This window comes from Elgaria multicarinata, chromosome 17, assembly GCF_023053635.1.
Source record: "Elgaria multicarinata webbii isolate HBS135686 ecotype San Diego chromosome 17, rElgMul1.1.pri, whole genome shotgun sequence".
NCBI lineage: Eukaryota > Metazoa > Chordata > Lepidosauria > Squamata > Anguidae > Elgaria > Elgaria multicarinata.
The window spans coordinates 27,338,901-27,355,893 of NC_086187.1; the positions used below are offsets into that span (position 1 = coordinate 27,338,901).

The following is a 16,993-nucleotide window of genomic DNA, read 5'->3' on the forward strand; positions in this document are numbered from 1 at the left end:
GGCAGGGAGTTCTACAGATGGGATGCCATCACTGAAAAGACCCTGCTGTATCTCAGATGGGGAGAGTGCTCCCAGGAGGCTTTCCTTGGAAGTTATGAAAACACGGGGAGAGGAAGAGGGGGGGGGGTTGGGGGCGTTCCATCCTTGTGCCTGGAACCCCCCCCCCCCGTACTGGCCCTTCCTCCAACCCGTTCCCTGTATGTCATTCGCAGGGGGACTGGCGGCTGTCATCTATACGGATGCTCTACAAACCCTCATCATGGTAGTTGGAGCCATCATCTTAACCGTAACAGGTAAGGACCAGGAGCCTGCCCTCTTCCCTCCACCCCGCCGCCCACCTGAGAAGAGATGCGTAAGCAGTCCCTGCATTGGGAACATGCACAGCTCACCGCTGGAGGGGGGGGCAACGGTTCATGGAGAGAGGAGGAAGGGCAGGAAGGTCCGGGCTGGGCTGGGCTGAGCCGCCCCACCTTCCGTCCCTCCCACATCCATCAAACATCCAAAGCTGTTTTTGGGAACTGGCACAAAAAGGCTTGGCAGATTTGCCTCTTGCAGCTTTGATTTGCTCATGCAGGCAATTGGTTATTGGGCAGCACATGCATGTTCCAAATGAAGCTCCAGGATCAGAGGCAGTATACCCCTAAGTCACAGGTGCTAGGGGCAAAAGATAGGTTAGGGCTATGTCCTTTGTACCCCTCTTGGCGACGTCTGTGTGTCTGTGTCTGTGTCTGTGTGTGTTTTGTTTCTGTGCGTGTGTGTTGTTTCTCTCGTGTGTGTGTGCGTGTGTGACTTGTTTATCTCTCATGTCTGTCTGTGAGTCTTGTTTCTGTGTGTGTGTGTTTCTCTCTCTCCCTGTATGTGTGTGTGTTGACTAGAATCATAGAATAGCAGAGTTGGAAGGGGCCTACAAGGCCATCGAGTCCAACCCCCTGCTCAATGCAGGAATCCACCCTAAAGCATCCCTGACAGATGGTTGTCCAGCTGCCTCTTGAAGGCCTCTAGTGTGGGAGAGCCCACCACCTCCCTAGGTAACTGATTCCATTGTCATACTGCTCTAACAGTCAGGAAGTTTTTCCTGATGTCCAGCCGGAATCTGGCTTCCTGTCACTTGAGTCCATTATTCTGTGTCCTGCACTCTGGGAGGATTGAGGGAGAACTTGATCTGATCCACCCAGCACGTCTTATTTTCTCTCATTTCCTTCCCATCCCTCTTCAAAATTCACCTTTTCTGTGACTGTGACACAACCCCTTAGTCTCCATAGACTATAACTAAGCCTAAGTAGGTCAAACTGCCATCATGGTGCTGTATTCTTCTTCTCCTGCCTAACCCTGGCCTTTATCCCCCCCTCTTTCTCTTCCCTCTGTTGTTGTCTTCTAGACTGTAAGCCCTTTGGGGCAGGGTCCGTCCTCTCATTCCTTGCCTCTGAACGGCACAGCGCTATTTATCGGGCGAGGGAGAGAGAGAGAGAGAATAAGCAACACAATTTCCCACCGTTTTCGGCACTTTGGAAGTTTTCATTTTATTGTTTAAATTCGTAAACCATTTCTCTGGAGGCTGTACAACGAGGCAGGTGAGTGCAGCAGCAACCCGTCCATCATTTTAGGACCCTGTTGCTCTGGCATGCACATCTTGCCAAATTTTAAAAGAAGAAGGTTTGAGAACAGCAGCACAATGTATAATAACCTTGTAGCAAGGTTACCTATTCCCCATCTGTGCAGGGGTACTTTAGGAGACCGCATTTGCGTATGCTCCAAATGTCTGTATTTACCGGGGGCAATCTTATCTTTTCCAGGTATCTCTCCATCATCCCCTGTTTTGTCTTTTGGATAGATTTTGGGAGGATGCCTTGAAAAAAAGGTGGTTCGCGTGGGAGGCTGAAATGGGCATTCTTCAAGTTTTGGGCCCCTTCTCTGGGTCCCTGAAAGCTAAGAACGATAGGTGGTGGGTGGGTGGGTGCGTCCATTGTGCTGCAGAGGCACGTAGATGCGCACACCTGGCCACAGCGCACCGGTGCGATGCTTTGCCTCCTCCTCCTGATCCTGCACATTTTCTGTCTGGATGTGCTCAAGTGGCAGAGTGAATGAGCAGCTTAGAAGCAGGCAAAACCACAACCCTCTTCTTGTTTGTGAAGTGACGGTAGCTGTAAAAAGGGACTCCTGCGAATATCAAGGGCTAAAGAAGCACTTGGGCACGCTTTGAAGAGCCCTCCCCACTAGGAGGTGTCATCGCTCAGGTGTGCACTTCAAAGAGGCTTCACCTTGGCATGTCTCTGCCTTTTCCTGTCACGCAGGGATCCTGGGGTGCAACCCTCAGGGACTTCTGTTTGGGGCCTACCCTAGTGCGGTCTCCCCATGCTGAACGGGGATGATGGAAGCTGTAGTCTAACCAGTGGAGACTGGTGGTTCCGATGTCAGTGAGGCAGTGAATCCACTCCGGGTTTCAGTCAGAACCAGCCAGAACTCTAAAGGAGCTAACGAGCTCCTTTAGAGTTCTGACTGAAACCCGGACTGGATTTACTGCCTCACTGATATCGGAGCCTCCACTGAGTCCAACCCACCTGGTCGGGGAAGGCTGTGATAGGAGCTGAGGGTGTGAACATCGGCCTCCATGATTGGCAGGCAGCGTCAAGCCTTCGGATTGGCCAAGCCTGGTATAAATAGCAGGAGCTGAGCGGGCTTTATGCCATCGGGCAGCTCAGTCTTTGGGTCTGTTGCATCAGTTCAATCTCCCCAGCAACGGTAGGTGGGCCTGACTTGGAGGAGAAAAGAGACCCAGTCCAGATCTGGATGCAGGTACGGCCACCCACAACACTGGCCTGGCTTGGAGAAATCTACCCACGTTTGAGAAGAGGCCCCGCGAAGGAAAGGCACTGGCCCAGAGCTCCACGCCGGCTTCTTCATGATCCATTACAGACAAGATGGGCTGCGTCTGATAGGTGCGGCTGCGGGCGCCATTTTGGATTTTTGACCTCACACACCCAGATGTCTTGAACCGGCCCCGCAGCCCATGAAAAGTGCCCTTCCTCCTCAGCGGGCACCGAACGCCGACACTCAGTGGGAGTGGATAATGCAGTAATGCCTTCCACGCCCTGCTTGGGCGGCTGGCCGTTGGGTTGCCATGACGAGGCTTTGAAAAGAGCCTAAAACGCACATTCCTGTTGGCGCTTGCAACGGGATGCCCTCCTCACTCCCCTCCCCGCCCTTGCAAACTCCTTTAAATCGTTAACTATGCCAAGAGGGGCGGCTTTAATCCTGTGGGTGCTGGTGCCGGTCTGGGACGTGACCTCTTTGCAGGGGTGGCTGTTTTTGTCTGGGGAAACCGTCGACTCGCCTTGGAAGAATCGCAAAGCCTGGTGTGGCTGAATCATGGTTTTCTCCCCACGGTGATTCAGTTCTTTCCAATTTCCTTTGAGGATCAGGGCAGCATCTGAAACGGCGTGTGGAGTCCGGCCATGGATTCCCTCGCCTAGTAGGTCTCCTGCAGCCTTCCCCAGCCTGGTGCACTCCAGATCTGATGGACTGCAACTCCCGTATTTCTTTGCCACTGCCCACGCGGAGCACCGTGGATCGCTCCCTTAGAGTTCTGACTGAAACCCAGGGTGGATTCGCTGCCTGTCTGGCATCGCAGCGACCAGCCTCCACTGGTTCAACCGCTGCAGCTCTCTGTCCAAAACAAACCCTGTTTCTCCTGCTTCAGCGGTTGTGAATGGCCTCATGCCAAGTCGGAAAACGGGTCTATCTAGCCTCAGTTTGGTCTACTCCAGTTTCCCTCCGCTCCAGCCGGCATTGACCAATGATGGGAATTAGAATGGTAGACTTGGAAGGGACTGACCACATTGGGAGGGCCGTGGGTTCCTTACGTCTGGTCGGTACTGACTGGCAGCTGCTCTTGAGGGTTTTAGGGGTGTGTCCGGGTCTTTCCTATCCCAGAAGAAGAGTCCTGAGGCTAGATCAGACCGAGGGTCCATCTATTCCAGCATTCTGTTTGCACCTTTGCCAACCAGCTGCCCCAATGGAAAACCCACAAGCAGGACCTGAGTGCAACAGCACCCTCCTGCCCATGTTCCCCAGCAACTGGTGTACGTAGGCTTAGTGCCTCTGATACTGGTGGAAGCAGATAGCCATAAGGGCTAGTAGCCACAGATGGTTTTGTCCTCTGTGACGGTTGTCTCACCTGCTACCTGTCATTCTTTCAACTTGAGGTATCTGGGACTGAACCTGGGACCTTCTGCAAGCCAAGCAGGTGCCCTCTTAGGGAGCGACGGTCTGCTGTTTGCTGCCACGGAGTGTCCTGAATTCACGGTTCCCTCCCTCCCTCGCCATACTGAACTTCGGGGTTTATCCAATGAAACCGATGGCAGCAGATTCAGGAATGGGAATTCCTGAACCTGCGTTCCCAGATTTGGCTGGGTAGGATGGGGCGCTGTAGTCTGGAGGCATCTGGAGGGCAACCCGTTTGGAGTAGGCTGGAATAAGGGGAAATACCTGAGCCATGCTCTTGCGGTCCGTCGGCCATTTGGTACATCTGTCTTGAATTGGCTCCTCCTCTTCCTTCCTCCCACCATTTCCCCCTCCCTTTTTTAAAAAGCTTTCGACGAGATTGGCGGCTACCACAACCTGGAAGAGGCCTACTTAAAGGCCATCCCGTCTAAGACTATCCCCAACGCCACGTGCCACCTGCCCCGTCTCGACGCGATGCACCTTTTCCGGGATCCAGTCTCTGGAGACCTTCCCTGGACCGGCATGACGTTTGGGCTCTCGGTTTTGGCCATGTGGTACTGGTGCACAGACCAGGTAAATGTAAACGCAACTATCCCCTCTTCCCTCCTGGGCTAAAGCACGACCGCAGGTGCCCCTTCCTTGGGTCTCTGGACCGCGGGGTGGTGGGGGTGGTGTCTCTCTCAAACACCCAAATGTCCCTGAAGGACGTCTCCCACGGTCTTATTGATCCTTGCGGGCGACGGCGGTTTGGTGCCTTCTTTTGGAATCCGACCACTGGCCCGCCTTGCTCTTTAGGTGTTTGGATTGTGACAGTTTGGACAAAGGGATGCCCAACGGTGTCCTTAGCTCTTCCTGGGCCCTCTGGCTTTCTTGGAATGGGGACAGCGCGTTGCAGGTTGCTCTTGGTGAATCTCCGCCTTGGGAGAAGCGACTGGGCTGCGAGTTCTTGCTGGAGCTGAAGGCTTTGCTCTGCCAGTAGGGCTGGCTGGCTGGGCCTGGGGAGAAACGTTTTGCCCTGAATCCATCCCGCTGGTGTTTGCCGTCTTCCGGAGCTTTCCCCTGTCGGGTGCTGCCTTTTCCTCTTCCGGTGGACACTTGCACCCTGGTTCCATAGCAGAACAGTTGTGGGCCCTGTTTACGGAGCGTAAAAGAATGGACAAGTCAGTTAGCAGCGAGCATTGGCTTTGGTGCATTAAAAAGTAAAGATCTGAGTTGCCATTATTGCTACCACGCCAACGATGCGTATGGCTTTGCTTTAGGGAAGTACAAGAATTTCAATCCCTGCCCCAAGGGGATTACAATCTGGAATTCGACACAGGGGAGAAACAGAGGCAAGGATACCCAGGAGGAAGACTGTACATTGCTTTCAGTTTACATGGGCGTAGGCTTGAGTACTCTACGGTCTGGGGTCCAGGGAGGTTGTGTCGAAAGCGGCATGGAAAAGGTTGTTCTAAGGAGACAGAGGAGGGTTCTGGGAGGCCTTTCTAAGCATAAAAGGCAACAAAGAAAAGTGGGCAGAAGGAAGATGGGATCTTGGGGGATCTGGGAGTGAGTTCTAGGCATCGGGGCAGCAAGAGAGAAAGAATGTGGTTATTTGAGGGGACAGGAGACCTCCTGAAGGCAGAGGCCGGTGGAGCGAGAGAGCAGAGGCGTTACACCTGGGAGTCTTCAAGGTGGTGCCTGTGGGCAGAAAGCACCTGCGGACACCGCTCTGGGCTGAAAGATATTCAACTCCCTTGATTTAGGGTCTCAGTCTGAGCTGTGGATCGTACGTCCTCCCGGTTGGATCCTCCATCCTGCTCTGACCTTGTGAGGTGTCCCTAGGCCAAGCCCCTGTTTTCCCAGCCTCCTCTATCTCCAACACAGGGATAAATGAATGCTAGCCTGCCTTACAGGGTTGTTGTAAGGATGCCTTGGATAAAGCATGCAGAATGTGCTGAATACAGAAAAGGCGCTGTATTGTTAATGAATGCATGAATCAATTAATCATAGTTAGCATTTGACAGGCACACCCACCACCGCTGTGGCCTGTCCCCAAAGAGGTGCTTTGCCTGCCGTGCTAAAACCTTTGAGCTCAGGACAGACTTTAGACGTGTTGCAGCAACCCAGCAAAATAGCAAATATTTAAACGGTTGGGGCTTTGCCACACCTAATCCACAAACAGGGCCCAAAACGGAAGACTTGGGTGAGGCTTGGATATTGATTGCTAGAGAACGTTTTTGTTTTTCTCTTTTCTTCCCTGACTCAACCAGGGAATGATTTGGGATTTCATGCTATGATTTGGGATGTGTGTGTGTCTCTCACTGGTGAGGGGGTAGGCCCAGGGAGCTGCCTTATACCAAGACACCGGGGGGCGGGGGAGCAGGGGTGGTGGTTTGCCTGGCATCCTTGAAGATATTCCAGGTTCCTTCCCTGGATTTTCAGCTTGCGATTAAAAGCAGAAAGAAAAATCAAGTTGCTAGTCCTCTCTTGGTCATGGAGATCTAAGAAATACATGCAAGTAGCATTCTCCCCAATTGCCCAGTAAGATTGCGACCCACAGGATGTCCAGTCACGACCCACTCGTTAACCGCAATGATTTAATGTTCACACGACCCGTCATTGATAGTAATATTCAGTCCCGTTGACTCTATTCCAGGCTTGCAGGATTTGCCTTGTTTTTCACTAGAACCCCAAGACCTGCTGGCCAGAGCCAGGTGCAAAATGGTGGCCCAGAAAGGCAGACATAGAATTGCCGGTTTTCAGTACCACGGTTAGAGCTCACACACAAATCCCCTGCAAGCTGTCTTGCAGCTTAATTTAAGAGCGGGGGAAGCGTGTTTTGGCAATTGAGGTAGGGAATCCGTGCTGTTCTACCAGTACTCCCTGATGTACCATCTACCTGATCCTGCCCTCTGCCAACCAGCTTGATCCAGCTCTCCTGGACCAAACCAAATGTCCATCTTGTCCAGCAGTCTCTCATAGGATCATAGAATAGCAGAGTTGGAAGGGGCCTACAAGGCCATCGAGTCCAACGCCCTGCTCAATGCAGGAATCCACCCTAAAGCAACCCTGACAGAGGGTTGTCCAGCTGCCTCTTGAAGGCCTCTAGTGTGGGAGAGGCCACAACCTCCCTAGGTAACTGGTTCCATTGTCATACTGCTCTAACAGTCAGGAAGTTTTTCCTGATGTCCAGCTGGAATCTGGCTTCCTGTAACTTGAGCCCATTATTCCGTGTCCTGCACTCTGGGAGGATCGAGAAGAGATCCTGGCCCTCTTCTGTGTGACAACCTTTTAAGTATTTGAAGAGTGCTATCATGTCTCCCCTCAATCTTCTCTTCTCTAGGCTACTGGGATAGAGAGCTCCAGCTATTGGGCGGTATAGAAATGTAATAAATAAATAAATAAATAAAATAAACAAACATGCCCAGTTCTTTCAGTCTCTCTTCATAGGGCTTTGTTTCCAGACCCCTGATCATGTTCAGCTGCCAGCTATAAGGAACCTCACAACCACTTTGAGCCGTTTTGATCATGCTGCTTCTCCTGCACACAGCAGCGGGTAGCGGCAACTTCCATCTTTGTTTTTATTTTTTGTGGCACAAAGAAGGCTGGAAGGGGCGGGAGGCAGATGATGTCATGAGAGGGACCCGCGAAAATCCTTGAGTGCCCAGTAATGAAAGTGCAATAAAATGCCCGTCTGATGGAGCTCAAAGTTACCATAATCATGGTTAGGCCTCTCTTCTTTTTCCATATATTTGTCTAATTCCTTGCTAAAGCCTCTAAGAATCCCGTTATGTTAAATGTGTAGTGCTGCGTGCAAATATGTTAGTTTTTCTTTTTTTAAAAAAAGTTAAACTCATGAGGGGGTGGGGGATTTTCAACAGGACTGCAGTGGGCAAGGGGGAGGGAGGTTTAACCCTTTCTCCCCCATGGGTGAAAATCACCTCCTTTCCTGCTCTGTGAGTAACTTGAGAATAACTTTCTCCAACTTGTTGCCGTCCAGATGCGTTGGGCTGCAACTTGCATTATTTGCAGCGTCTGCAAATGATGGGAATGATGTGAACTCCAACGTACCTGGATGTTCCAGGTTGGGAAAGGCTGCCTTAAAGTGGGAGGGGGGAGGAACGAGATGTCATGGATCACTCAGGATAAACCTCTGTGCCAGGGAAAAGTCTGGGCAGGCTGGCACTGCCCGTTCAAGCAGCACACTGGGGTGAATCACCCGCTTCCTGTGAGTCACAGGTCTCCTGGAATGTCGTCATTCTTCACCCTCAGCGTTTCCCTCCGTTTATCAGATGCAAGGAAGGATTTCGGAAGAGGATGAGACTCTGGTTCAGTCTTCCTCTTCTGCGCAATGGGGGCAATCGCGCAAGAGCCCCGTGAGTAAGGCCTGGGAGGATGCGCTTCAAGAGATAATGACTGCCAGCATCCTGCGTCGGAGGCGAAGAGGGCGTTTGAGCATCCCTGCTTTAGGCAGCTTGCAAAATCCACCTGCATTTTAATACTGCCACCTGGCTTTTTTGGCAGTCGGGAATCGGACGTGACCTTGCTGATATTCATTCCTCGGGGAGGTTTGAGCTGCCGTTCCTTTACGCTCTTGCAAGGCAGTATGTCCCACAGTGTGGTGGGAACCAAACTTCTGAGTAAACACCCTCAGAATCGAGCTGTCAGGCTGTTGCGATCCCGTAGGAAGCAATGGTTTGTCATGTTGTTTTCTGCCCTAGGAGAGAAATCCAGACGTTGATGATGGATTCCAAAAGCGGTCCAAGTTTTTTGTGCTGGGTGGGAGGAAGGTATAAGCTCACCAGGGAGAAGAGGTGTCCACCCGGTTCTCCTTGGTCTTCCCAGGTCTTCCAGTAAGACCCAAACTAGATTTGTGAATTCTCTTTCTGCTTGTTTACTGGAGTCCCTGCCTGCCTTGGTTTCTCTTGATACTAGTTTTTATTACTTGTTTTATTGTCCCCCAATGCTGGTTGGCTTTTCCCCTCCCTGTTTGTTACTGTGATTTTAGAATGTACGCCATACGGCAGGGTGTTTTGCATTGTGTTTTATTTTATTCTGCACAACACCATGAAAATTGATGGCGCTATATAAATAAACATTATTAATAATAATAATTGTTTTGCAACTATTGGGAGTTACCTTTTGTCAAGGGATTTTCCCCTTCTGGTTTTAGTCTAGGGCAGTGGTTCTCAACCTGGGGCACTCCAGATGTGTTGGACTGCATCTCCCAGAATGCCCCAGCCAGCTGGCTGGGGCATTCTGGGAGTTGTAGTCCAACACATCTGGAGCGCCCCAGGTTGAGAAAGGCTGGTCTAGGGGCTACGCATTGCTACATCAGCAGCGATCGGCTCTAGGCAGCGTTGCTAATGCATGGGTCGGTGTTTAACCCTCCACCCCACACGTGCCTTTTCCATGACCCAAATCACCGATCGTGTGTCTGCAGTGCAGCTGAGTTAACTGCCCTGAATAACCCAACCACAAACCATGGGTTCTCAAGGTGGCTTGTTCGGGGAAAAAATAAGCCACGCTGCATGGTAAACCAGCCAGCCTGCGGAAAACCTCCTGGGTTCAAACAACACTCTAACCCACAGTTGAACAAACAACCCATGGTTCCACGACAACTCACACTCAACCACTGAGTGTGGGTTAGCGAGTTGTGTGAACAGCCTCATTGTGGTGTTCCGTGCCAGGAACTCCACCCAAACCTCGCAACATTATCCTGCGCGTGCTTACTTGGAAGTAAGCTTTGCTGAGTTCAGTAGGGCTTCCTCTCTTGTAACTGCACGAAGGGTTGCAGCATTCAGCACGATACTCGCCACTATGCTTGCTCCTGACTGCACAGAAAGCAGTGAGGCAGTTTTTAACATGTGGGTCAAAAGAGGGCTTTTGCAAGCTGCAAGGAACAGGCATGTCCAGACACGCACATCTCCTCATTGCCTATTAAGAGCAAACCTTCCGGGGCCTTGTTCATAGGTCTGCCTATGAAGCTCTTTGAATCTCTCCCCTGTTGTATTAATCATCCATTCATCACCTTTGGCAGCATCCCAACCCTCCTGTAGTGCTGGCAGACAGGGAGGGGGGGTAATTAATACCAAAGAGACCCCCAGGTATCCCGCAGGATCTGTGGCTGTCATCACCAGTGGTTTCGTCCCCAGTCCGTAGCCGAGGCGAAATCTGGGCAGGGGCCATTTTTCCATTCACAGCTCTGTTCTCTAGACAAAAATGCTAAAATGCATCTCCAGAGCAACACCACCGGATAAATCAAATTGGGGAGAGGGGCTTGTGGCAAAATGGGAGGGGAGGGGGCACCCTGGCTGCACCCGCTCCTCTTGCTTTGGAGTTTTGAAAAGGAAAATTGTGTTTGTGGGAGGGGGAGGGGGGGTCTGCTGTCTTTCAAAACTGCAAGGGAGTGAGGGGGGCTGTTGTGCCAGAATAAGCTAGCTGAGGGTTAGCTGCTTTAATTGTACCATTTTCCTTGATTGGTTTTTTTTTTGGGGGGGGGGTTAGTGTGTTTTTGTTTTGTGTTTACATCCTGTCCCCCTCTCCTAGCATTATTGCCGTTATTAAAATCTCTTAGGCGCCTTTAGCAAAATAGAAAAAAAAGTTTCAAGGCGACTTTCTACAAAATGAAAACAATCTTCCATCAAATTGCCATTTAACAACTAATACGTTAGTGACAACCACAGACTACTCAACCGATGCTTAAAAGAACCTGTTATATCCAACAAGTGCCTTGCTAGGGAGAGCTTTCCCTAGCAGGGTGGCCACCACCAAAAAGGCCTTCCCCCTGGTTGCCATCCTCCGAGCGTCCCTCGGGGGAAGGCCTCACATGTTGATCCGTAGGGCAAGGGTAGGTTCACCCCAGCGGAGGCACTTCATCAGGTATTACAAAAGGACCTAGGAAGCTGCCTTCTGCTGACTCAGATCCTTGGTCCATGTAGGCCACTACTGTCGACACTGACCGGCAGCATGGTTCTCCAGGGCGTCAGGCAGGAATATTTCCAGCCCTGCTTGGCAATGCCAGGAATCAAACCTGGGACTTCCTGCCTGCAAAGCTGTGGTCCTTCTCCCTAAAGATAAATTAAGATTCCAGTCCACATGGTTCTGATTTAACGGTCTGATTTAAATAGGAACGTAGGGAGCTGCCTTATGTTGGGTCAGACCACTGTTCCATCTTAGCCCAGTATTGCCGACACTGACTGGCAGCCAGGGCTGTCCGGGGTTTCAGGCAGGGTTCTTTCCTAACTCTACCTGGATAGGATTGAACCTGGGGCCTTCTACATGTGAAGCAAGAGTTCTACCGCTGAGTTACAGCTACAGGTATTGTGGTGTCGAGCCGCTTAAAACCAGCACCCTTGGTCTCACCCTTGCTGGGTGTTTTTTTTTTTTACAGGTTATTGTCCAAAGGTCTCTCTCTGCAAAGAATCTCAGCCATGCCAAGGCCGGGTCCATCCTAGCCAGCTACTTAAAAATGCTTCCCATGGTCCTCATCATCATGCCAGGAATGATCAGCCGTGTGCTGTACCCAGGTAAGGTGCAATTAAACCCTTGAAGCTGAAATGCCAGAGCGGCCGATCTCGTCCTGTTTTCCTAGTGCTCAAGGGGTCTCCGTGGGGGAAGCCACGGGAGGGCAAACGCCTTACTCCACTCTTGTCCTGCAGCGACTGGCATTTGGCCACCATGGCTAGTGGCCATGGATTGACTAATGAATTTGACTAATGCCCCTTTTAAAGCAGGAATGGGCAAATGGCGGCCCTCCAGGCTGGGTTGTTGTTGTTGGCCTACAGTTCCCATGATCCTTCTTTGTGTTTCAGATAGTGATAGTGATACAGAGTGAGACCTCCCCTGATGCTTTGAGTGAAGGGAGAGCTCCATATAGGAGAAATCCTTTACAGTTTCCCCCAGTTACCTCTGGGAAACTTTGAGTGATCTCATTGTAAGATGGCTAAAAAAAAGAATCTTTGGGATGCTGTTTTAATGGCGCCGTGGTATTGCACCTCAGTGTCATAAGGGACCCTGGGCACCCATCTAGTATTAGGCGTAATTGCTTCATTTGGTATCTCCTCACCCACATCATTGCACTTCTCTAGAAATGACCAGTTGGATGGTTCATGCGTTAAGCCGTTCACAAAATGGGTTTCATGCAGCCTTTCCCAACAGGGGTGCCTTCCAGATGTGTTGGATTGCAATTCCCATCATTCCCAGCCAGCATAACACCTCTGGAAGGCACCCCAGTTGGGGAAGGCCAGTTTAATGGGTGCAAATACGCCCTTATCTGGACGGAGATAGCCTAGCTACAGTTATCCATGCTCTGATAACCTCTCGTTTGGATTACTGCAATGCGTTATACGTGGGGCTGCCTTTGAAAACGGTCCGGAAGCTTCAGCTGGTACAAAACAGGGCAGCCCGTTTACTAACAGGGACTGGCCGGTGAGATCACATTACACCAGTCCTTTTTCAACTTCATTGGCTGCCAGTCCAGTTCCGGGCCCGATTCAAAGTGCTGGTATTGACATTTAAAGCCCTAAACGGTTTGGGGCCAGGTTATTTGAAGGAACGCCTCCTCCCATATGTACCTGCCCAGACCTTAAGATCATCTACAGGGGCCCTTCTCCGTGAGCCCCTGCCAAAGGAAGTGAGGCAGGTGGCTACTAGGAGGAGGGCCTTCTCCACTGTGGCACCCCAGTTGTGGAATGAGCTCCCCAGAGAGGTCCGCCTGGCGCCTACACTGTACTCCTTTCGTCGCCAGCTGAAGACCTTTTTATTCTCTCAGTATTTTAACACTTAATTTTAACTTAAATTTAAATTTTACTGTTTTAACTCTGTATTTTAATCTTATACCAATTTTGCTGCGTGGTTTTATCCTGGTTGTGCTTTTTATACTGTATTTTATATTTGTGCTTTCAACCTTATATTTGGTTGTTTTATTATGGTTTTAATTTTTGTGAACCGCCCAGAGAGCTTCGGCTATTGGGCGGTATAAAAATGTAATAAATAAATAAATAAATAAAATTCAATCTGTATTTATTGGAGAGGTCCGTTGGGACTTGGGGGGAAAGAAAATCAAAGATCCTGTGAATCAGTGTTTGTACCGTGGGGGTAACAGAGCTGGCTGGTTTATCACTAGGTTGAAATAAAACCCACATTTCGGCAGCTTGGCCTCGGAGGCGACTTTAAGAGGGCTTTTGCGCTCTGCGGGACAGCGGGCGTCTCATCAGGACAGTGCAAAACAATCGCTGTGCGAAACTTGTTGCAAGCATAACAGAAATCAGCCTGACCCAGTCAATTAGGACACATCATCACACCAACGCTGCTGTGTCAGGACTTCAAAGACATTGGCACGCCTAGCCTTGCAAAACCCAGCTGGCCCGTGGGCAAGGCTAGGGTGAATTGAGAATGCCAATAACATCTTTGGTGGCCAAGTGCCGGCAAATCACAGGTCGGGCTTGGGCCAGTTAATTTTGCTTTCATCCAGAGCGCCGGGTTCTTTCATTGTCTCTACATCAGCCTGCACAGCTCACAGATGTATTTCCAAACTGCAAGCAAGTGGAAATGTTTGGTGGACTTTTCTCTTGAGGCTTAGTTTCAGAGGCTTTGGGGTCTTTTATTAATGGACAAGCTTACCTGCCCTATAAAAGTTGTTAAAGGTCATGTGAAACCTGAAACGTTTTATGCAAGGTGGTACCCATTTTTGCGGGACGTTAATCCTACATCCCAGAACCAAGCCCTTGCAGATCATTATAAGATTTTGCTGACCTATTAAGGGAAAATAATTTCAGCTTGAAGGTTTTGCAATTCTGTACTCTATGCACTCGAATTGAATTGGATGGTGTTCGTTGTCTTTAACCTTTTTTCAGGCTATGTTTAGCCTGTGTTCGTTTTACTGAAAAAGAATGATATAAAAATAAAGTTAAAAATAAATAAATTAAATAGACGCACTCTGAATTAAGGGACATTGCTTTCTGTAGACCCATGGAAACGATGGGGCACTACTCAACAGGTTGGCCCGGCTTTTCTTACTTCATCTTCATCATCATCATCATCATTCTCTTTCTCGCCCATGGCAGTTTTTCTAGACAGACATGACGCGTTTTGCCAAGTCATGCTGTCTTTTACAGATTCAGGAATTTCCTAACAATTGAGCATGTTTTAAGTACGATTGCTTTCTGGATGCTGGTGTGGATGTATTTTGGTAGGCCCAGTTTCTGAAGGTTTTCTGTATAGTTTTTTGCTGTGATGCCAGTGACTGATGTGACTAATGGAATAATAGTGACCTTTCCCTGTTGCCATAGTTCTTTGACTTCCATGGCTAGTGGTGTATATTTTTCTCTCTTTTCCTCTTCCTTTTCAACAACATTTTTGTCATTCGTTATTGCTATGTCGATGAGGTATGTGCTTTTTTTGGTCTATGAGCGTTATGATGTCCTCCTCCTCCTCCTCCTCCTCCTCCTTCTGACCTTTTCCCCAGAAGTACAATTTGAGTTGAAAAAAATTGGGGATTGTGCAGTGATGGCAAACATGTTTGTCGAAAACTCCTGGCTTTCTTCAGTTTCGCAGCCCAACTTAGGATGCGCAGGGGACCCTTGGTTTTGTTTCTGTTGTCAGGAGCTCTTCCCAATGTACTGTAAATTGCCCAGAGATCTCCTGGGAGGTCCTACTCTACCTTCCGCTCACCTTTGTTGGAAGCCCAGCTGGTTGCCCCGACTTTGTCTGAAAGGCATACTTGGTTTCGCATTCCCACGAGCAGGCCACGGCAATGTTAGTTGAAGTGACACCATCCTTCTTGTTTTAAGGTGGGTTCTTGGGTGACAACGGAGCCAAGCGTTTATGCCTCCGACGCCCGTGTTTGGGAAGGAGTGGAAGAACAACCCAGCTGAGAAGGGCGTGCTTCTGTGGGCAAGCCACGCCATGCCTCAGCTTTGCATAGATGACGAACCCACATCACTCTTGTTTTGCTGGTGAGCGGAGTTTCCTTGCTGAGGGGAAATAAAAGCCCGAAATACAGCCGCTCTTGAGATCGCTCCTCGGATCTCTTTACCACATATCAGTCTCCGCCCGAAGCACAGCGATTTGTGGGGAGAGTCTTGGTGATAAACCCAGGGGAAGATGGAGGCTGCTGATAGTGGCTGGCATGGGACAGCCACTTCCAAATCGTAAGATCTCTGAGGGAAAGAGATCTTACGTAAGGTGGCATCTATGGCATGCCAGAGGTGTGAGGTGGATTCAGGGACTGGCAGACGTGTTGCCTCTGGTGCTACGGAGTTAAACGATTATCATGAAATGATTATAATCTGACTGATGGGAAAGCCAGAGAAGTTAAAACGTCGTATTCATACAGTTTAGTGGGGATTGTGAGAGAGAGAGAGAGAGAATGGCTTCAAGCCTTGCCTTCTCATAATTTTCTCCCTGACGAAACGTCTACCCTTCTGGAATCTGTATCCATCCACCATTTGGGCCAATTGGCCATGATTGGGCCTCCTCACACAGAGGAGGGCCAGGATCTCTTCTCGATCCTCCCAGAGTGCAGGACACGGAATAACGGACTCAAGTTAAAGGAAGCCAGATTCCAGCTGGACAGCAGGAAAAACTTCCTGACTGTTAGAGCAGTACGGCAATGGAACCAGTGACCTAGGGAGGTGGTGGGCTCTCCCACACTAGAGGCCTTCAAGAGGCAGCTGGACAGCCACCTGTCAGGGATGCTTTCGGGTGGATTCCTGCACTGAGCAGGGGGTTGGACTTGTTGGCCTTAGAGGCCCCTTCCAACTCTACTATTCTATGATTCTATGATGGCTGTTGACGTTGTTTGCACCGGCCTCCTGCAACCTGGTGCCCTCCATGGGCGTTCAACCGCCTGGTCTCGGAATGACAGTATTTGTAGTCCAGCCAGTAGCGGCTGCTGACTCTGATGCCAGTGGGGCGATGAATCCGTTCCAGGTTTCAGTCAGAAAGAGCCATAGCAATAAAGGAGCTCTCCAAGGCGCTTCCAAAGTTGTGTTATGACTTAAGTGAGTTTAAAATGCAAAACTGCACAAGGTCAAAGTATAATACTTTAAATAGGGTTGTCAGTTTCGTTGTAACATAACATTTTACAAACTGTTGCAAAACATGGGATGTTGGGGGGGGGGGGCGAAGAGAAATATTAGGAATAATTCACAGCCCATCCAAAAGGCCCCGTCACACGTCCATTAAATCCAGGGATGAAAACTTCGGAGCTGCACCACAATTCTCTCTGAGCACATGGAGACCTGAATGACCAGAGACTGTAAGCAAAGTTGACAACTTGCCCAGAAATAAAGACTATTGATTCCATGAACACTTTTTTTTGTTTTTTTGCAGCCAGGCACAAATTCAAGAGCTGTAGTTTTGCCTACTGAGCTTCTGCCTGTCAGAAGCATAACAACCTTGCCCGGGGTGGGTGGGGGATAGGTAGCAACTTTAATTATAGTACAGATCCCGTTTAAGTGCTGAGTGGCTGCTATTACTCAGAGAATTCTTACGAGCTGGTTACCTGAGTCCACAAGGATGAGCTCAGAAACTCGTGCTTCTAGCCTCAACCGTCTGGTGGTGATGATGGGTTTGTAGGTTTGTCTGGGTTTTGTCGGGGGCTACGTGTCAGCAGTGGGTGGGACCAAAGACCATGATGGGTGTGGCCAGAGCCAAAAAGGGGCGGCCCCCTCCTTTTCTCCCATTACCGTATCTCCTCCCTCTTCCTTCCCCTCCATTGGACTGCCAGGGAAAGATCAAATTGCCCCTGATTTAGGGGGATTAGCCTGAGATAGCAGGAGGCAAT

At 50.0% G+C, this 16,993-nt stretch overlaps 2 protein-coding genes across 4 annotated transcripts in view; one reads left to right on the forward strand and one right to left on the reverse strand.

Moving 5' to 3' along the window:
- SLC5A10 (solute carrier family 5 member 10) overlaps positions 1 to 16,993 on the forward strand; it is an 80,163-nt gene that overhangs the window by 18,631 nt on the left and 44,539 nt on the right. Inside the window, exons 7-9 of the mRNA XM_063143537.1 lie at positions 213 to 293; positions 4,589 to 4,794; positions 11,597 to 11,732. Coding sequence (XP_062999607.1) covers positions 213 to 293; positions 4,589 to 4,794; positions 11,597 to 11,732 — 423 coding nt within the window. The remainder of the gene's footprint in view (positions 1 to 212; positions 294 to 4,588; positions 4,795 to 11,596; positions 11,733 to 16,993) is intronic.
- FAM83G (family with sequence similarity 83 member G) overlaps positions 4,713 to 16,993 on the reverse strand; it is a 34,900-nt gene continuing 22,619 nt past the window's right edge. For 2 of the 3 annotated variants that reach the window (XM_063143536.1, XM_063143534.1), the window contains exon 5: positions 4,713 to 5,352. In XM_063143536.1, the coding sequence (XP_062999606.1) occupies positions 4,942 to 5,352 (411 nt within the window). In that variant the 3' untranslated portion in view covers positions 4,713 to 4,941. The remainder of the gene's footprint in view (positions 5,353 to 16,993) is intronic. The other variant, XM_063143535.1, reaches the window with a different exon arrangement.